Source organism: Candoia aspera, chromosome 5 (assembly GCF_035149785.1).
Source record: "Candoia aspera isolate rCanAsp1 chromosome 5, rCanAsp1.hap2, whole genome shotgun sequence".
In the NCBI taxonomy this organism is placed as follows: domain Eukaryota; kingdom Metazoa; phylum Chordata; class Lepidosauria; order Squamata; family Boidae; genus Candoia; species Candoia aspera.
The window spans coordinates 111,389,724-111,412,057 of record NC_086157.1 but is presented as its reverse complement, the minus strand read 5'-3'; the positions used below and the strand labels follow the sequence as shown (position 1 = coordinate 111,412,057).

The following is a 22,334-nucleotide window of genomic DNA, read 5'->3' as shown; positions in this document are numbered from 1 at the left end:
GAAAGATTATGGTATTTAGGTGGCGGGTGAAGGAACCTCTTCCCATAAGTTGTCTTGAGGCTCTTCAGGAGAAACATCTCAAGAACAAGTACCCTGAGATAATATTGTTACTAGAGGAAGAGAACTAATATGGTCTCTTCTGGAAGTCCTGATTCTATGACTGACTATTATGAGGATGACGGTACAACAAGACGCTAAATGGAGGCAGAATGATTTGCTAATTTCTCCCACTCCAAAAATATGCTCCCCAGTTCAATTCACTTCCTGCCCTCCTTTGAATTGCTTCCAATGTGGAATGAGGTTTTTTACCCCCTGTCCAATTCTTCCCATCAGTCCCCTGCTATTTCTTTCCCAAATCAAACCAAACCTTCTACTTTTGAACCATGGATTATTCCTCCTCTTCCTCCTCATTTTCTCCTCCTCCTCCTCCTACATTTCAATATGGAAGGTTTATTGCCACTCAGGAATATTCTTGTGGGGCTACCTTTTAACTGTAATTTTCTATGAAACAGGTTATAATTTTCCAATTGCACCTGAGAGATTTCTCAAGTGTTCATCCAAAATGCTCAAAATCTGGTTTTCGGGAGGGTTGGGGGGGAATCTAAATCATTACAGGATCCAATTATTTCTCTCATGGTTGTCTGGAGAGGCATCAGACTCTTCCTGTTCATGAAAAACGTCTATATTCCTCCAAACAGATTTTTTCCTACTTTTTCACATTGTTTTTGCTTAACAGCATGTGAACTTCTGCAATGGGATTCCTGCAACCCCATAATTCTGAGGCAGCAGGTCAAAAGATGCCATAAAGAAGCAGGCAAGGAAACATCCTCAGAGGAGATCACTAAGTATCTGGATTAAAAGTTGTGAAATAGCTGATTTAAGCTTCTGCTAAAGTGGATTAGCAGGAAATCAAACCCAATGATTAAGCAGACTGTCTATGCTGAACAGATGTCCTGGTGAAATGTTGCAATAAGCTACTAAGAAAGGAAAGGGGTTTAGCAATGATAAAAGAAATTTGGAAAATGGCCAATCTGGAAGACTTGCACAACGCTTCCAGTGACCGCAGTTGTGGAGAAAAAAAAATTATCACGTTAAAGTGATAGAGGCTTCTATGCAATTAAAATAAAATATATATATCAATGGTAACGGAGCACCGAAGAGGAAGTTATGTTGATGGCCATGGAGTCCTATATGGGATGGCACCACCTGAAATGACCATTAGCAGAAGATCAAGCAAAAACACTTGGTCTGCAAGCATCTTCAGAGACGCTTGGTGGGTGAATAAGCCATTTATGCTGGACAGAGACATAAAAATGTCTCGACACTGTTTATGGTTTAATGGTTCCCAGCTGTCTGTGTGCCGTTTCCAAAACTTTGCACAACTATCAACCCAACGTTGAATAAAAGAAGAAGAGCGTCCCGGCCACGGAAAGAAGAGCTCTGTTAAAAATGTTTGTCCATCTTCAGCTTTAATTTCTCAGAGGGATTGAGATGGCCATTCCCTACTTCCACAGTGGATTTCTGAAGGAGCAAAGCTTCTCTGACACCTCAACACAGGAATCTACCAAGGGTTATTGGCCAAAAAGAAAAAAGAAAAAAAAAAGAGGTCTGGCCAGCTGGCAACCATTAGGGAAACCAGTTGCTGCTGGAGGAAAAGTCTATGGGATGCCATTTCATGCTTGCATTGTTCCTATGTTTGCAACTCTTGAACGGGCTGTTGGAAAGGCCAGTTTGCTTTGGCTACCTGCAAGCAGGTTGTGAAAGTAAGGAATACCCTCATTTTCAGATGTAACCATCACTGCAGTTTAGACGTTCAACTGCTGGTGGATTGTGCGTGATTTTAAGAAGCCTCATATCTAAGTGGGGATCTTGTGGAGGTGTCCAACATATCAACCATCATTTTGGGGTGTATTGTTGGTTGCATCTAAGGAAACCACAGTGGTCCGTTCTGAGCTATTGCAATTGTCTAATGACACCATCTGGTACCCACATCACTATTATTGAGGAGAGCTACAATTAAGTAGAAGTCTACAAACTGTGACCATGCAGTCTAGGATGGGTTTGGACAAATATGTTTAACTCAATAATTGAATTAACCCCCTTTTAGGGTTTTCGCTATTTGTGAAAGTATAAACTAACTAAATAGATTGGATTTGCACAACAGGCAAAGGCATACCCCAAGTGAATCCAGGTCAAAGCTAACCAAGCTTAGCTTTGGGCAAGCACAGCTGTCAGGTCTCTAACTGACTTGGATCAGCATGTTATGCGAACCCAACATTGTCACCCCACTTCATTTCCAGGCGATTTAAAAAGAAGTGCATTTTATTCCCTAACTGAAGGCTATTTGGTCCATAAAGCATAAAATTAAAAATGAAGCTGGAGGTGCCAATTTACAGAGTTTCAGTTTATAACGCGTCTTGACCAGTAACATTAGCATAGTGAACTAATAAAAAGGATTTATTGGATAGCATGAAAGCCTGCACCAGAATTCAGTGCAAGGAATTGGCGGATGACCACAGACAATGTGTATCGGAGTAGAAGTCGCTGTACATTTGGTAAGCACCCACAACTGTGTTCCCCAACTCAGCAGGTGAGGGTTCCATGTTGGCTTAAAAAACAAAACAGAGAATTTGACACCCCTCCCCAAGATTTTATATTAAAAAAATGTCCTAAATGTGGTTTGCTTTTTTATGGAATCGGGAGAGAATCCAGATTATAGATACCAAAGGAATGCCCTGCTTTTTACTTAGCCTTTCATCTTATATGTACGATTCAGAAGCAAAACACTTCAATATGGCTGCTGTAACTCAAAACTAAGAAAACTGGAATCCTTTGTTTTCCGAACATCGACCTATTTTGTCTAGCATACCGTGCAAGTTCTGAAACTGGAAGCATTAGTGAAACCTCGTCTTTTGGAAGTATCACTTGACCCACTGACTTGGCTACTGTAATCTTAGATGTCTCCCCCTTCTTCTGTTTTCAAAAATGGAAAGGCTGGAAATTATATTCACAAAAAGGTGGGATGCTGTGTCTAATACTGCCTACTCTACTGCATCAGTCAACCGAAGATCACTTAGAGCAGCGTTCCTCAACCTTGGCAACTTGACGATGTGTGGACTTCAACTCCCAGAATTCCCCAGCCAGCATCATCAAGTTGCCAAGGTTGAGAAACGCTGACTTAGAGCCTTGATCTGAGTTTCTCTATTGCTTACGTGGTCTTGTACTGCCAAATGAAAGGACACTGGAGATCTGGGAGGTAGAGGGGCATGGAAATGTGTGATGCTGGGACGTGAAAAACCCAAGAATGTAAAAAAGATGCACATGCTTCGGTAATGTTCAACCAATTCAATGAAGCATGCTCTTCCAACTATCCTCTCCACCCCCCAACGATTCCTTTTCAACCAGATTTTCTTTCTTTCCCAACTTCTCCTCCTACCGATGGTACAATGTTCTCCATTCCAGCCAGGGCTGCATTCACACTTGCCGTCCCGGCACGTCCCGTGTTCATTGCAGCGTGGGTGACACGCTCGCTGATCACAGGCTGCTCCCATCCAGCCCTCTTCGCAGCGGCAGGTGCCTCCGACACAGGCGCCGTGGACCCCACAGTCAGCCGCGCAGATCTCTGCGGAAGAGAAAAAAAGGATGGGGGCCAGGTTGGGGGCAATGAGGGGGGGGAGGCAGGGGTCAGGGTGAAAAGAGAAACCCAGAGTGTCATTGTTATGAAAAAGCAGCCACACTCCGTTACCTTATCCTGATGGGAAATGAAAGGAATTCCTGCAGCTCGCAAGACTAATCCTTTTTGACATTAAGAATCTAATAAGCAGATTACAAAGAAGAAGAAGGGTGACAGGGATGAGTCGGTGGGATTCACTGAACTTCCTTTTCCCCTTTCTAATACTATCACACTCCTGCAGCTTTTGCTGAACGGGCCGAATCCAAAGGGGACAGGGTCTTTCGGAGTGAAGGAACAAAAGTCACTTTTTAATTAAAAACTAGTTAAGTGTAAAAACAGCGAGCCGCTAAATCGTCTGAAAATAGAGTTAAGTGTCGCTGGCAAAGTCTGTTTGCACTGGGTTATCACTCTGGTTACAGATCTGAGGCTTTGGGGAACTTTACTGTTTTGGTTGCCCTCATTGTGAACATTCACAAAAGATGCTTTATTTTGCTGAAATGTTTGGGACAGCTTTGAAAGGTTGTGTTCTCTCTAGGATACACACATGGCAGTTGGAAAGGCCTCCTGGAGCAGAGGAGGCATGTACCACGTGCATCTAAGAAAGATGCACCCAACCAGCACTAGCCATATGGTGAGCTGCTGAAATGCTGACTAGGAGATTCACAACAGCCTCTGTCTATCTCTGCCTACCAACTAAAGAACTATGGAATCCATCCATCCATCCATCCATCCTTGGCAAAGGCCAATCAATAAGAGGAGTGATAGCATATGCTCGTGAAGAATTCAGGGAACTCCCAGGCAGTTGAGTAGAACTTTGCACCAACTCCAAGGACAGGATGTTCAAAGCATTGCATAGTAGTTCATCTGATGATTGGCACAGTTGCCAGAAAGATCAAGGAAAAGTCTTCTTTGAGTCAAGCTCAATCCCTGGCGATTTCATGGACATATCAATGTGATTTTCTTGGCAACAGGACTAAAGTACAGTAGTTTGCCATTTTGTGAACGTTCACAATGAGGGCAACCAAGGGAGTAAAGTTCCCAGAAGCTGGGATTGCTGTATTTCCCTGTGTAGCCTACAGGGTTGTGCTGGTGGTCTCCCATCCAAGAACTAGTCAAGTCCAACCATGCTTAACTTCTGAAGATCAGCCAAGGTTGGTTATAGATTGCAATTATTGGGCTACCTTTTAGGGAAGGATGATAATGAAGATGATGATGATCCACTTTAGTTGCCTAATTATCAGGAAGCAGATCAGAGGACATACTTACCTTTTCTGATCATCACTAAGTTTTTAAAAATCCAATCATCCAGCTCATGGTAGGATGAAATTGAGAGGGAGGGAACGGGCTTAATTCTTTATTTCTAAGATTTATATATCACCTTTTAGGGCAAAAAGTTTCCTGCTCCACGATGTGGCTCACACTGGAATGACGGCTCACCAGGAACCAACAATGACATCATCATATTTTATTCTAGTGTGTTGTATGTTCCCAAGTGAACCATGACCTTTTCATTCCAGCCTCAAGCTTTGATTTTCTTGGTATCACACACTGAGAGACTGCTTTTCCCAAGAGCTAAATTAATTGAAGAAGAATTTTAGTGCAGTGACCATGTCCCAACACTTCTGTTGTGGTGGTTTATTCCACAAGGCAACAGTAGCAAAATCAGCTACTATAAGGAGTGCATGATTTTACTCATAGTTTGTGGAAGAACCCATACTAACCTTTTCCATACATCATGCTCAGCCATTTAACCATGATTTACCAAAAAACCTGGATTCACAAATTTTGTTAAGCCATCAAACCTGATCTATAAACCATGAAAGCTGGGTTTATGCTTCATACTCAGCTCAAAGCAAACCAAATGTTTTATGATGTAGCACATATGGATGTGAGCATCATTTACATTTGGGTTATGCAAAGATTCAGATTCAATTCCAAAAAGGCGCTTTGGAGTGCCTGTGTCCTAACAACCAGGAAACACACTGAGACAAGGAACTGGTCTCTAATATTTATTGCTAGTACTTAACAGGAATCCTAACAAACTGAAGAAGCGTGGGGAAAACCCAGACATATAACCCCCAAGGGTTAAGGCGGTCCCGATCTGTGTCTCTTTCAATGGCTGAACAATTCCTCAGTGCTACGCATGCGCTTGACAGTCTGGATGGGAGCCCCCTGCTCGCCATCCTTACTCATGACAGCCTGAGGGACCAACGTAGCACCTGTTCCAAACCCTTTAAAGCAGCCACACCTGGGAAAAGATGCAGCAGCTTTCAGTACCTGCTGATGGGATCCTGGGGTTTTATAGATCATTTACTATCTATCTTCGTTGTAAATAAAGGTCATGGATGGATGTGAAATCCACCAGCTTCAGGTTACATGGAAAAGTCTTCATGACTGCCACAATTCCCACCCTAAAGATTTTTTAAATTTAATATTTTTATTTTTGTAACAAATCTTAAAGAAACATTAAAAATTTAAAAGTACAAACTAAAAATACAAACTAAGAAGGAAAAGAAAAAAAAATCTTTTTCTTTATACTTATCAATAGTCACTGGTTTACCAATGAATTTACTGCTGTAATACAATTGTACAATTGTTATCCTACTTTTTAAACTGTAGTTTAAACTGGTTTTAATAATAATAGGTTGTAGTTGTTAGTTGTGTTTTGATTATGTACACCACCCAGAGTCACATGCAAGTGAGATGGGTGGCAATAAAATAAAATAAAATAAATAAAATAAAATAAAATAGAACAGTTCAAGATGTTCTTGTAAGGTATCACAGAATCTCTGCCATAATAAATATATTGCTGCATTCTTTGATTGGTAGAAAATGTTGCCTTTTCCAAAACAGATAGATCCAACATTTCTGACAATCATGCTTGACATCTGGAATAATATCACTTTTCCAATTTGATATAATTCCTTTTGCTACCTCCCATGCTTGATACAACCACAATTCTTGATAATCAAATTCCAAAGCTTTGGTATATAATTCAACATTACATCAACATCTTTCACATTTAGAGATTCTTCCCATAAATCTACTAATGTATAGATTAATACACTATCCCCAAAAAATACAAATGATCACATGACCTCAAATTTCTTACACCTCCAGCACAAAAAAATCTAGTCAAGATCAACTGAACTGAAGGAGATTGATCTACAGACCGCATGGTCTGTTTCTGAAGCTCTTCCACCTCAGTCTAGATCAGCAGTTACTGACCTACAGTAACTCCTACGCTCATGAGCTGCACTGGTTACCAGTTGGCTTCTGGATGCAATTCAAGGTGTGGAAATCAGCCTTAGGAAATCAGGGTATTTTGATTTTCATTTGGCCATTTTCTTCACTTAAGCCAAACTGTACCTGCCCTTTGGTGATCTAGATACCCACAAAACCAGAATTCTGTCTTTTGTTCTTCTGAAATAACTATGTTTTCTCAAGATTATCTTACTTTTCCTACTGGGGAGAATCTCTCAAGTTCAAAATGCTATGGTGACTATGGTGTCATTTTTGGAAAATATAAGTAAGTAGCAACCAGGAAAGGAAGTTGACTTTGTGGATTTTGATGGTCAAATACACAACCAAGCCATCATATTCATGCTTCCTGTATCTGAATCTTTTGTGAAACCCTAAACATTGCATTACAGTAATAAGGACACACAACTAGCTTGGAAGCTGAAACAGCCCAAAGACCCTTCAATCAAGCATCCTGTATCTCTCAGCGGTCAACCACATACACCTGGAGAACTCACAATCATGGAGGAAAGGGTAATCTTCTTCCACTTTTGAGCAGGTTTGCTGTCTATGATTCCAGAGACAATAAACAGTTGTTCACATTCCAGATTTAGGGAATGGTTTCCTGTGCAGTGCACTCCCATGGAAGTCCAAAATGACACAAAGGAAGGCAACTGAGATCAATTTTTCTGGTCCTTCTTCAAAGTCCATCCTTTCTGTAGGACTCTGAGTGTAACAGATCTCATGATTAAAACAAAACCCAACTCCATACAACTCTTTAGCTGTGGGCTGAAGGCGTAGCACAGAAAATAGCCACCTTGAAAATGTAAGTAAGTCTGGCCTTGTTTGGAGGAGAGAGCACTGGACATTTTTCCTATGCTGCCCCAATTTTCATGATGAAAGAGAAGGAAGATACTTTAAATCCTATTACACTTCCCTTAATGTAGTTCTCTGTACAGGTAGTCCTCAACTTACAACCACAATTGGGACCAGAACCTCCATAGCTAAGTAAGTTAAGTGACTCATGATGATTTTACGACCCTTTTGCTGTGGTCATTAAGCGACTCCAGCTTCCTCCACTGACTTTGCTTGTCAGAAGCTGGCTGGGAAGGTTGCAAATGGCGATTACATGACCCCAGGGTGCTGCAACTGTTGTAAATAAATGCTGATTGCCAAACACCTGAATTTTGATCATGTGGCTGCAGGGATGCTATGACTGTCATAAGTGCTAGGACTGGTCATAAGACACTTTTTTTCAGCACTGTCATAACTTTGAACAGTCGCCAAATGGATAGTCTTAAGTCGAGGACTGCCTGTAGCATGTTCTCCCCAGTCTCTAGATTCAAAATGCAGTTTCAGTTTTGACAGAAAATGCCTCTTTCTTTTTTTCCCAAGACTAAGCTATAAAGCGGCCTGTGTGTTCTCCCTGCCTTACAGCTCGTTTTACTGGAGAGAATCTTAACACAATGATTCAGTCCAGACAGGCTGGTTGTCACCTCAATTTTAAGTCCTAATTTTTTGGGGGTGGGGAGAGGGAGTTGAAGGGACTGGAGGAGGTGTTGGAGAATGAAACGAGGCAACATCTGAGTATCGGTAGTGAATGAGGAAAAGGGGGGGGGCAGAAAGAACGATCTTTCAATACTCTTATTATGATACCAGATGTTTTATGCAAACACATCTTGTTTGAGCAGATCTAAAGAATTCTTCCTACTTGCAATCCTTTCCTGCCAACAGATTTTTTTTTTTCATAAGCTGTTCCTTTCCCCCAAAAGATGGCAACCTATTTTATTTCCTCTTTAATTCCTTCTCTCGTTAGACAGAAAAGCTTAGGCATTTCCTTTCCCTAATGCAGAGTTTCCTTCTGTTAGCTCAGCTCAACAAGGTGACCGCTGAGGTCCCTTCCATCCCTCCAGTTCTGTGGTTCATTTGCCTTGTGGTTCAAAAGTCTAACGGAGAACGGATCCTGGGGAAACTTTAAGGTCTGAACTTTCTTCTTGGGTCCTCAGAATAATATCTGACCTTGCATTCAAGTACACTGGTAGAGATCTGCTGAAAAGTCTGAGCACAGGGCTCTGCTGAAAAACCTCCTTTCTTCTTGCAAGGTGGAAGAAGACATATATTAGAAAGTAGGCAAGGCGGGTCCCAGGTGGAAAACGGCGAGATTTGCTGGTGGTATTTATGCAGCACACTTAACCTGGATAATGAATTAACCCCCTTTCTGAGTCTGAACTATACACTGTCTGATAAATTAACCAAATAGGATGGGAACTGTCCAGACCGCTAAGCCACAACAATTCTAAACAAACCAACGCTAACCAAGATGAGCATGTTTATTAATGATGTCCCTGCTACATTTTCACCCAATGGGTTAAGAGAAAATCTTAGCCATAACAGCAGGACTGAAGAGAGAGGCAAAAGGATCAAGCAACTGGCTAGTCTTCTGGGCTAGTGAATCTCCTGATGGACTGACTAGCAGATGCTAAGTCCAGAATCTGAGGCTAGGACATTACACCACCAATGTACATCTGGGTGCAATTCATGAGGATTTTTGAGAATCTAGTAAGAATAAGGAATTCAAAATGGCTTATCTGCAGTTAAGCACTTGCTGCCCCATCGCACAGGGGGAAGGCAACACTTGGGTCTTTCTCCCCAAATAATCACTTCAAATGTATTTAAAAAAACAACGAATCTGTTTTGAGGCCAATTGCTTCGACAAAGGAAACATTCCTCCTCATTGGTTGAAAACGATTGTTCTTAATTTTAGAAAAGCTACTTTTGAAGGGTAACGATCAGTTCCCGGTTTGATAGAAGCCAATTTTCTGGGCCACGGAGATGTGATTGGCTTAGTCATAGCATGACTCATGTTAAATGCCTTTTATCTGCCTCCAAGGCAGAGTTTTAACTCCAGTAAATGGGAATGACTCATTTTTCTCTTTGACCTTGCTTAACAAAAAATGAGAATATTCAGTGGGGCATTCTCAGGGCATGCTGAAAATGGAGGTGTTTGCTCCAGAAGCCCTGTAGGCTTGTAAAAATTCATGTTATTGGTTTCCTGGGGTGAACAAAAAACATTATCAATTAGGGATCATACATATATAATGCGTCCAGAGTCACCAGGAGCCAATCTTAACCCAGTTACTTTTTGGAGAACTTTCAGACCTTCTACCTTCATGTTCATGAACTCTGCTTTCATTGTTTGTTTGCCATCATGGTGGCTCTTCATGGAATGAAGTATCTCAGGGCCTTTTCCTCCCCAGCACTAAGATTTGATTAAACAAATGTTTCAGCTACAGTAGGCCATGAATCTTCTCCCAAGTCTGCTATGACTTTTAATTGGATCTCCAACATTTATAGGATGTGAATTAAAGCTATTTAAGGAAGACTGCCCATGGAACAGCTTATGCACCTTAAAGAAGCCAGTCTGTTCGCTGTGATTTTTTTCCCCTTCTAATTCTCCCATTTGCTCGAAAGCCCAGTGGCACTATATAGCTTAATTTCCTCACTTTTAATATTAATTTAGCCATGTATCTCCAATATACTGTACATTCTGGCAGTTTTGTAAATGCCAAAAACTCCAGTGCTCTTTTGATGAACAGTCTCAGAGAATTTCTATTTGGGGACATTTAGAAAACTCTTCTGGAGCTGCTAGCAGTCACATACAAGTGACAATGCATACCAAACATGGCTATTGTCTAACCATGTATTTATGGTTGGATCTATCTATCTATCTATATATATATACCATAAATAATATATAGTTCCATAATGTCTAAGAGCAGTTTTAAGTGGTTCCCAGTCTAAAAAGTCTGCAACCCAAAAACCCGCAGAGGTGGCTTTTTTTAACTTAGTACCCCACTTGTTCTCCCAGAGATACCTACGAGAAGAGAAGCAAAGTAGAAGATGTAATGAATTTGTTTCATCAACGTTTCAGACTGATTTGTAGAATCTGAATTTGCCACGGCTAAGTGGTGAAACATGGGTCATGACACCAAAAAATGACTTACATCCTGTGCCAGATGTCAAAATGCAAGTACATAAGGATGGAGTTTGCATCCTGATGTCACCATGGGAGTGTTGTGGTATTGATGTCATTTCAGTTTGTGGCAGGTGTCTCTCTTGGGAGTCATTGAGAGTCAGGCACCATACCGATTTAAATAATAATAATAATAATAATAACAACAACAATTATAAAAGATAGCTTTACTTGGAACAGCTTACTTCCTGCGACGATACTTTTAACACCATCGAATGACAACATCTGCCTATCCTAGGTCCTTGGGAAGGACTCGATAGGTGGATAAAAATACCAAATCCAGTCTAAACATCTGGCTGACTGTGCGACCAACCATAATCTTTTATGTCCAAAGAGACTTAGCTCTTAAAACAAATGTACTTTCTTTCTTCCCCTGTTACTGGAGTACGCCCAGCAAAGTCATTGCAAGAAACTACCTCTGAAGATCTAAGCTTCTGCCATAAGCTCACTGATTAGCCCAAAACTGTCTCCACCAAATGGGGACCTCCAGATGTTTTCAACTTAATTTCCAGCCAATGTGATGAAAGGCCAGGCTGGCTGTACATTATGAGATTTGAAGTCCAACTCATTTAGTAACCACCAGACTAGGAAAGGCTGTCTTGGATGAACAAGTGTGTCTTCATGACTACATTTCTCTACTTAGGAATTGTCAGCCCTCCAACGTAGACCAAACTTGGAAACCAAAGATATACAAGCTAACGCTACTTCTATCATAAGGTTATAATAACAGAACCTTGCAAGTCTGAATGCGCTTCCCCCATCTCATGGGAATTAGGGAGGGTCAAGTCGGAGCAGCTTTCTCAAATTATCTTTCTGCCCTGCACTCAGATTTCTTTTATTTGACTGTTGTCTTGGTTGCAGCCCTTCCTCCTGTTCCTCAGGGTTATTCCTTCTGCCCATTACAAGGATTTGGGAATACTTTTGAGGCAGCATCACTTGACCTACTGGTTGATCACTGGGTGAATGGCAGTCTACTGACATGGATTTCTGACTCCAATAGTTTAACCATAGGCCAAGACGTCTCTGAGCTGAGTTTGACTCCTGGAGACTTCACCCATAAGTCTATAACATCTGGAAACACTTTGCCACTGCTTTCTTCATGATGCTTTCCAACTTTCATTCTAGCCTCTCTAGAGGTCTCTTTTCATGCCATGGTCTTCAAAGATCAATCAAGGTTGGGCAGGCGCTACCACCAGGTTGGTGTGTTTTAGAACAATACCAACAGGAATTCTTTCTGCAGCACCATCTCCCACTCCTGGTGGGAACAGAATAAAAAAGAGCAAGATGGTCTAAAAGTTTGTCTGGAGGGAGCTTAATTGTGGTTTCAAACTCTGGCCTCAAAGGAAATGAATTAATCTTACCTTGCCTGCTCTCCAAAGCCACCATCATGCAGGGTTTTTTTTTTAAATAGGGGACCTCGGGTTTCTAGGAAAAGGCAAATTAGATCACCTCTATGTCTGCCTAACATTATTTTAAGGCTTCGCGAGAGGTTGAAGAGAGATGGTTATATTTTTCAAACAGTTCAAAAGAAACGTTGAGCATAAGCACCCTAAACTCTATGCCTATAATTCTGAAGAAACAGTGGACATTATTTGAATGCAGGGTTTCTGTGGATGCTTGTCCTTTCTCATAAATTACCGTGCATGCTATTTCTTCACTCCCATATAAGACAAACTTCCCCCTGGGGTCACATATCAAAACATAACCTTTTCCTGTTCTGCATTGGTAAAACTCACCTCCGCTCACTTTTCGCAGGCAGCACAAAATTACACCCAACCCTTGCCCTTAGACTTCATCCTTCATGGAGCTATTTCTGATGTTAACAGTATTATTGTTTTATGCCTCCTGGACAAAAGTCTCTGCTAAGGTGGTTTGTAAATACCCGTTCGTTTCTCCCAGTCAACTTCAATTCCAAAAGATGGATTTATGCCTTGTTCACTAAAATGGTGAATTCTCCTTCAAGTCAAGCTTGAGTGAGCACTTGAACAACATTTTTTGTAGCGATATAGAAGTGGGAGGGCCTTCTTTGTGGTTTTTTAAAACCTTCCTTTTAACCTCCAGTTCTGGGATTTTCTGATGTCCCCCCCTCCAGATATTAACCAGCTCCAATTCTGCTTAACTTTTCTGAATTCAGGCGAGGCCTGCTAGCTTCCACCGTCTAGCTGAGCTTCTGATGGACATGCCCATCTATTTTCTTGGCAGCAAGGTTTTTCTTTAAGCAACTTTGAAGTAATTTGCTACTGCTTTCTTCCCTGGGATGTTTTCCACTTCCCAGCCTAGCCTACTGCTTTATTTTATGGTGATTTCTCATTCAAGTACTATCCAGGGTCAACCCTGCTTAGCTTTCTGAGATCAAATAGCTGGTTAGGGGCATCAGTCACTTGCTTCCATAATAAATGCAATCTTTCTCCCTGCTCTACTGGAAAGAAATAGAGTAATTTGTATGAGGACTCTATAGATATGCTCTGCAGGTTCAGACAGTCCTGGCATCAAGGGGTAGGCATTAACAGATCTTCCATGTCTTAAAACATTTATCAACAGTCATGAGGACTAGAACCTTTTTTAAAAAAAAACAGAAATCCCAGCATGCCATAATGTAAATAACAGTTTATAATATTATGGAGTACAAATGGGCAAATTCACTGAATACATAAGTAAGAGAGGCTTTTTTTTTAATGAATTCAAATTTAGTCATCAGTGATTTCTCTTTATTCTGTTTATGACATCTAGGTTTAATTTAGATGTTGACAGATTATGAATAAGAAATCATCTGAAATTTATTTGGGTTGCTTTTAAAAACATGAACGGAGCTAATTCACACTTTCTGTCTTAACGCACAAAGCATAATGCGATTATCCTTTGTTTTTGGCACTTAATGTTGCAATGCAATTCTCCAGTTCAACCGAAAGATATATTCAGGAAATACTAGTGTCTAGCAAAAAGCAAACAGAAAGGAAATACTTGCAGAAATATGTAATGTGAAATACTTTTTTAAAATAAAGCAGACATTTTTGCCACTGCAGCTGGGGGCTGTCAAAAAGAAGAAAGCAGGACACCCTGCTTGCTCATGCTGATGGATGTTAAGATCAATCATTCTCCAACACTGTTTTGAAACAACAGGAGGGTACTGTTAAGAAGGCTACGGATCCTGAGGCTGTAGCAATATACATGCGTAGCATCATTCTTTGCTCCTCTATCACTCCCTTGACCTCACAACTTTCTGGCTTAGGGGCCACAAAATTTGGAACAGAGAGAGGAATTCCAACTAGTCAAGGGTACCAAGAGGGTAGAGACCTCAGTTCCCAGCATTACTGGCAGATTCAGAAAGCAGAAAGCATTAAGAATTATTAAGGCATGGGAAGGATGACCACAAGGATAAATAGAAGTAGATCCCTCGTTTAGCGACCGTTCGCAGTTATGACAGTGACGAAAAAGTAACTTTACGACCAATCTTTGCAGTTATAACCTTTGCAGGTGTGCAAAGCAAAGGACAGCTGAAGTAAGATCATAAGCACATACATGGTTTCACTTAGCTACCGCTTTGCTTAACGACTGAGCGGCCGGTCCCAACTGTGGTCGCTAAATGAGGACAACCTGCATTTATCAGCTCCATGAATACTTTCTCCTAGGCAAAGGTAAGAAAACAGCCACTTGCACCTCATATCAATTTCACCCCAAGCATGCATCACAACAAACATGCCTTATAGGAACCCACGGAAGGCACCTGATCACACCTTGTCATTTTAAGCCCAGACTGTCACACCAAGGTTCAATGAAGTAAATTCATAGGTGCAATTACCAATGGAGCAGTCATGCCCAGTCCAGTTGGGATCACACGTGCAGAGACCGGTTTCGGACAGAAAGGTTCCATGGCCTGAACACTGGTCCAGACAAGTTGCTCTCGGGGTCTCACAGTTGGCCCCTCCCCAGCCAACCGAGCAGTGGCACTCTCCTCTCACACAAACTCCATGTCCTGAGCAGGTAGGATCCATGCAGTCCACTGCAAAGCAAGGAAAAGAAAATAGGAAAACATGAGCATTCAGTACTTAATTGCCATTATTAACCACTTGTCCTTAGATCTCATCTATTGTAGAGGGCGGAGGGAACGGCCTTGAGGGACAGGAGGAAGCGCCGCTAACAAGACAATGGTCAGATAAAAGGAACGTGAGTCCTGGGCTGGAATGTAACGTGAGTAAGCATCTCAGACAAGCCCCTCCCTAGTTCACACGAAGAGGGAGGGGGAAGTGCATTCAGACTTGCAAGATTCTGTTATTTACAATAAAAGTAGCACTGACCTACATGACATTAGACTCCTAGTCTGATCTACCTTAAAGGGCTAGTCTGGCATCTACATTCAAAACATCTAGAGCTGAATTAACAGGATTGGAGGGATTTCACATGATTTTAATGCACTGTTTCTCAACCGTAGTCATTTTAAGATGTGTGGACTTCAACTCCCAGAATACCCCAGCCAGCAATGAAGTCCACACATCTTAAAATGGCTACGGTTGAGAAACACTGTTTAAGTGTTTATTTTAATCTGAACTTTAATCTGTCTTTTCGATTTTTTTAAACACTGTTTTGGGTTGTTTTGTTTTAAAATCTGGCCAACAGCCTGGAGGGTTCACCAGAGTAGGAAGAATGGAATCGTTCGAAAGAATGAATGAATGAAAGAAAATCTCATTATGGAATATGAATGAAATAATGCCTACACTTCCTCTCTTGCTCCTGATGCCCTTTTTTACTTTTCCTCTGCTTACTGCCATTCGCTGTCAGGGAAAAGTCTTTCCTTCTTGTATTCTATAACACCGCAACTTACATCAACGGCAGACAGGACAGATAAACAGGTGAAGCAACAGTGTTATTCCTCACTAGCCAAACCTTAAAAGAATTTAGTTCACATCTGATATCGTGACTCTGGTTGCCCCTTTCTATGTTTCAAAACTCGCCAACCAAACATAAGAAATTTACTCCAAAGGCACTGCTTGGCTGATGAACAGACGATGGCACACTGTTTTCCACACTGTAAAGTTACAAACTCTTTCCTCTTGTTAACGTTCCCGGGGCAGATGAATTTACAGATGAAAATCAAGGCCAGTTTTTTCCCTACCATGCCACTGCGGTGGGACAGAGGCAGCTTACACAAATCAACAAGAAACTTTGGGGTGAAGATTGGAATCAGTGTCATGCACACCAGGGATAAACTGAACAATTGAAGAGAGTATTTGTAGCTCAGGGTTGAAAGGTGGAGTCCTTGGTGCTCTTTGAGCCACCTTGAACACTGAACACCTTGAACATTGAACTGAACACCTTGGCCATTCCAGGGACGGGGACAATCCTTGATGAGAAAGGCATCAGAGGTCTCTGTGGCATTTGGCCAGCCCTTCAGCTAGACATACCATCTAAAAGCAAAGCATCCCTGTTCAAGTGGGCTTCACTTATATCAGCCCAGACCATGTTATGAGCAGCTTATCTTTTTGCAGACGGGCTGTTCGGCCCTCTCGAGATGCACGCAGGCGTATTACTGACGCATCAACTCTTCACCCCTCTTAGGATCCTGAGCAAGGCAGAAGGCTGGCTTTATAAATCTCTGGCACTATGAAAGCCTTAGCGGGGAGGGCATCCGTTTGGTGCCCTGGCAGCCTCAACCCCCTTCTTCCCCACGAAGGAGATGCCGTGAAAGAAGAGCTGGAAGCTAAGTGCCAGTCCCTGACGTCCTTAGCAGATGGTTCAATCACGGAGAACAAAGATTGCCGGATAAATGACAAGGGGCTACTGCAAAGCAATTAATCATTGCCTCCGAAGGCCAACAGAGGGGAAAGAGGTAGGTTGCAGGGGGCTCTCCATCACAGAAGGCAGAGTGCTCTGCTACCTCAGCGTTAACACAGGGTGATAGGAGAGGAAGGCATGCATGTCGGGACACGCCATTCATCATAAACCCAGGGCCATTTTTCATGTCCAAACAAGCTCTTTCATGAGACAGCCTGCACAATGGCTACTTTAATCTTGCCCTCTCTGGCCAGATCGCTTAGATGCTCTGCCCCATGGCAAGGGTCCTGAGACAGGATTATTTCATTCTTTCTTTCTTTCTTTCTTTCTTTCTTTCTTTCTTTCTTTCTTTCTTTCTTTCTTTCTTTCTATTTCATTCTTCTCTTTGTTGCAAATGTTTTCATCTCTCTCTCTCTCTGTAGTTTTCTTTCCCCCCCCATTTTCTTCTTTTCTTAGAAGACGAGAATGGCATACTTTAAAATGCTGCTGCTCAGCAAACTGAATTGCTTGGCCCGTTTTGGACTTCTTCCTACAGATGGGTTATGGTGTTGAAGAGCAGAAGCAATGACTGTTGGCACAATCCACTGGGAATATCTCCGGTGCCAATCCAACTAAAAATGAATGGGAATTACTAGCACACCCTGCAGCTTTTGTTCACTGTGGGACTGGCACAGTAGAATCGCCCAGTGAATGATGCTCTAAATTTGTAGCATCACAAGCAGGCTCTTCTGCTATACAGAGACATCCAAGGATGGGTAAAAGCCAACGGAAAGGATCTAAGGGACAAAGCGCTTTTTATTTCAGAAGGGGGGGGGGAGGCAAATAAGGAGGAATTTGACCAAAGTTCATAAAACTGAGTTAACAGTGGGCCCAGCAAACTTTCGTTCTCTCTTAAAAGATTATAATTTGGGCTTATCTATTCTATTCAGACACTTCATGTCAAGACCGAGGACAGTATAGGTAGACCCTGAGTTAGATAATGGAACCTGGCTAATCTAAATTTGACTTTACACAAGGAGGGTGTCTTTTGGGGTGGGGGTTAGATTTTTTTATCCTGCTTTTGCACATGTATGGGCCAAGAAAGGAGCAAACTCACAAGGTGATTTATATTATATTTATATTTCAAATTTAGTCACCGCCCATCTCACTCAAAGAGCAACTCTGGGCGGTTTACAATAAAACTAGAATAAATAAAGATTAAAATACAATAAAAACAATATTCTTAAGTAAAAATATACTGTCCAAAAACATAACCAATCTTTTATAAATAGTGCTTAATATTGCAGAAAATAAGTAGGGGGTGCCCGTAAAAGCTAATTGGAACCATAATGGGAAAAGCACCTGAATTAATAAAAGGAAGGAATCTTTATCGGCTATCCCTCCTCCAAAGAAAAGACATGTTCGTAAAATATTGGAAATCAACATTATGGCAAGATTCAGAGAAGAACAGAATTCCACAGATTTTCTGTGTAGCAGTCTTTATACAGACCTTTAATGTTCATTTCCTCTTAGACAAACAGGCATTACATCTAGTGTATAAGACTCAAATGAGGAGGGAAAACTATTCCACTCAACAAGCTGTGTGGAAAAACCTCACTTTATTTCTTGCCTGCTTTTTCATGTTAGTTTGGGCTGTCAGCCAATTAATGCTGAGCTTCTATTTATTTAAAGCTCTCAACCGTACTTGTATAGCCTCAAGAGACTGACCAAGTAGTCAAGAAATAGACATGTAAATAAAATTACAGCAAAACCAGGAAAGAATCATAATTAAGTTCAGCATCATAATTAACTTTTTAAAAAAGCTAATGACATATTAAGCAGCAAAAACCTATGTTTTGGCCAATCCATTATGGAATGGGACTCACTAGAAAGCAAGTGGAATGGATGATGACAGAAAAGGACTTGTTTCTTCTTTAGATAGATCCAGCCTAATCTGGCCCACTTGTTAGGACTATTCCTCTAAAACAGTGTTTTTCAAACTTAGCAAATTTAAGATGTGCAGACTTCAATTCCCAGAATTCCCCAGCCAGTGTGCTGGCGGGGAAATTCTGGGAGTTGAAGTCCACACATCTTAAAGTTTCTAAGTCTGAAAAACACCGCTCTAAAACCAGGTCAAGCCTATCTATGCCTAAACTCAAACTAAAGATACCACCACACCTGGGCTGCAAAAATGCAATCATTAGAAGACAGTAAAAAAGATACTGAAAACACCTGCAGTCCGTACTTCTACCATATAGCTAGTCCTTGACTTACGACCATTTATTTAACAACAGTCAAAAGTTACAACAGCCTTGGGGTGGGTGCTTTACAGCCTGTAAAGCACTTCTGAGCATCGCAAAATGTTGCACCCCCCCCACAGTCACATGATTATATTTCAGGTGCTTGGCGACGGGCTTGCATTTACGATTGGTTGCAGTGCCTGGCGGTCATGTGATCACATTTTGCACCCATTCGGAGAGCTGGATTTGCTTAACCACCACTGTAAAAAATAGCTGTAAAATTGGGTCTGGTCACATGGTGACTCGACTTATGATGGAAATTCCGGTCCCAATTGGGGTCGTAAGTCGAGGGCTACCTGTATGTGTTCCATGATGTAGCGTGGACGTAGGAAACAGGTGGAATTTGCACTGTGACAGCACAATGCTACTTTCATGGCTTTGACAAAAGGCTTGGGTGGTGTGGCTGCCTCTGATCTCAGCCTCATGCTAGCTGGGTAATGTAAGGATTGCCTGTACCCCTACATTAATGTCGGAAAAAGTGATACATTCACCCAAGGCATGGTTTGCTCAGTCTGAACTTGGGAACTCCATGGAAGCTTCTTGCCTGCTTTGATGGACCTGGTCTGATGGACTTGCTTTGCCTTCAAGAGGCTGGCAGGGAGGAAAGATGATAAATGCTGCTTTGGGACCCCTGGGAAATGAGGTGGTAATGTTGAGTAGCTGAGACTGAGATGTTCTCTCAAGCTTTTCAGTTTTATTTTGAGCTGAACTCACAGCATCTGAATCTGTTAAGAAAGGTGCCAAATTGTTAAGTGGAGTTGATTTAGGCTTTTGGCTTCATCCAGGAAGGGTCCTACTCTAATGTAAGATGGCAGGTTCAGGATAGAAAAGGCAAACTGGAAAAGGGGCAGTTCTTAAACCTTGATTTTTATGTGTTCAGGATCAGGTTTAGTAAGTAATGTAAATCATACAAATTTTGGTGTGGATACCTTAGAAGAGAAGTAACAAGAATGTCTGGCAGCTTGTCCTAACTTGCAAGGTGGGGAATGCACATCCTCTCTTCCCCCACAGTTGTCCCACATATTTTTAAAAAGAGGGGCACTCTGAGCAGTCCCTCTCTAAAACGTTAGTGTAAAACAGCCTTTCTCAACCCTTTGACCCCGGAGGAACCCTTGAAATATTTTCCAGGCCTCGGGGAACCCCTGCCCGTTCAGGCTCCAATATAGGCCAGAAGTTACAAAACCATTGTATTCATTTCATGGGCGGGCCTGCATTAACAGTGTTCTTAAACTGAAAATAAAGAAGGAAACTTGCCTCTTGAATGTGAAGTTGCCCGAATTTGAAATAATTTTTTAAATAAATCGTGATCTCCCAGGGAACCCCTGGCGACCCCTCGCGGAACCCGAGGGTGCCACCAAACCCTGGTTGAGAAACCCTGGCCTAAAAGGGTCAATCCTGGGGTTAGAGAACGCACGTGTGAAAACAGAGAGTTTGTGTGTGTATGTGTGTCCGTCAATGGGAAATGGGTGTAGTGCATCAAGCAGGAAGGCCTGCAGGGAGGGTCAAAAAAGTCAAGTAAAATGGCAGTGTTCAACACTGAGAAGATACCCATGACTGGTATGCAGCCTCCAGTATGTTCCCTTGCAGCTGATTCACCTTTCAAGCGAAAACAGATTCCCCAGGCTGCTGGTTCTTGTCCTGTCAACCCTATGCAGGGGCAAATCCATGGCTTTTAATTTTGCTGCAAGCGACTGTGTGCCTGGTCATCTCCAGAGAAGAATGTTCTCAGATAACTTTAAAAAAAAACCTGGTTGGTTTATACTCAAGTAGAAATAATGGCAGGTGCACTGAGAGCCATTTCCGACTGCATCAAGAGCTTCTATTTTGCAATTAAGTTTCTCCCACTCCTGGCTGAAAGGAAAGAGATGGAATTGATTGATTATTCATATCCATCTCTAATCTACTTTGGTCACTCAGTGTTCAGGCTTGTGGAACTTGGATTGGTGAGTCTATGTCGGCTGGATGGATGTGTATATTCTGTCTGGTGTGATGTGCTTAAAAATAATAATGAAAAATGCTGCAATCCCATACAAGGTTAGACACATTTAAGCTCATCGATTAAGCCTAACGCTAGTTTCAATGGGAACTGAAATAATTGGGGCATCAATAATTCTGATGAAGAAGGAAAAGGCTGGGGGACTGCAGGTGTTTCAGCGGAACACTAAACAGCCAGAAGTGGTGCAAAAGGAAGGAATCAAAACAATATCATAGAGCAGCATAAAGTCAGAGGATCACCTCTAGCATCTTCAGCTAAGAGACTGCAGGCTGCACAGAGACTGGTCCTGCCACTGAAGACCACAGTCCTGGGAATAATGGACAAACATGTCTGGTGTGGGACAAAACATTTTCCAAGGTTTTTAAGAAACAAGCAAATGATGTAGCATCTGGTGGAAACTGGTTACAGTACAGAAGAAGCCATTTGTAGGTGGGGAGACAATGGCTGGGATGAGAGGCTGCAAAGTATTTCTTGCCAAAGGGCTTTTAGTAACATTCAGGGTAAAATTAGTCTGGAAGCAGAACGTTAACGAAGACCGGATTGAAGACAGGACTCGAAACTGGAGGCTTTGAATACCCACAGAAGAAGGCTGGATTATAAAATTGATGGAACTTGTGGAAATGGCAAAGCTGACCAGTTTGGTCAGGGAAAAAACAAGAAATACTTTTTTTAAAAGACTGAAAGCCTTATTGAGACTTTTTGTTGAAAGAAGGAAAGACTGAACTGATGATTTATGGATTTGGAGATTAAAAAGGGAGGGGAAAGAGTAAGATGGCAATTATTCAATAGAAAAAAGGGAGGAAGTCATAATTCTGTACAGGTAGTCCTCATTTAGCAACAGTTATGACAGTGATGAAAAAGGAACTTTGTGACCAATCCTGGCATTTGACCTTCGCAGGTCTGTAAAGCAAAGGATAGCTGAAGTAAGACTGTAAGCACAGATGCAGTTTCACTTAGTGACTGCTTCACTTAATGACTGAGTGGCCAATCCCAATTGTAGTTGCTAAATGAGGACTACCTGTATTTTCTTTTCTTTCTTTCTTTCTCTCTCTCCTCTTCTTTTTTCTATGTTCTTTTTCTTATTTTTCCTTTAATTTTTATACTTCTATTGTATTCAAAAATCCTAAAAATAAAGGATGGATGGATGGATGGATGGATGGATGAATAAATAAATAAGGAAGGAAGGAAGGAAGGAAGGAAGGAAGGAAGGAAGGAAGGAAGGAAGGAAGGAAACAAACTGGAGGCTTTGAATTGGAAATCATGTGGAACCCCAGACAAGGGGGAAAAAAACCTTCACTGCACCCATAACAGACTGAAAGAAATCTACGTTACAAATAAAGATGG

The 22,334-nt window shown here is 41.7% G+C and overlaps 1 protein-coding gene across 1 annotated transcript in view; it reads right to left on the bottom strand.

The window, feature by feature from the left end:
- TENM4 (teneurin transmembrane protein 4) overlaps positions 1 to 22,334 on the bottom strand; it is a 445,069-nt gene that overhangs the window by 113,039 nt on the left and 309,696 nt on the right. The window contains exons 13-14 of the mRNA XM_063305935.1: positions 14,746 to 14,946; positions 3,437 to 3,622 (exon numbers count right to left, since the gene is read on the bottom strand). Of these exons, the coding sequence (XP_063162005.1) occupies positions 3,437 to 3,622; positions 14,746 to 14,946 (387 nt within the window). The remainder of the gene's footprint in view (positions 1 to 3,436; positions 3,623 to 14,745; positions 14,947 to 22,334) is intronic.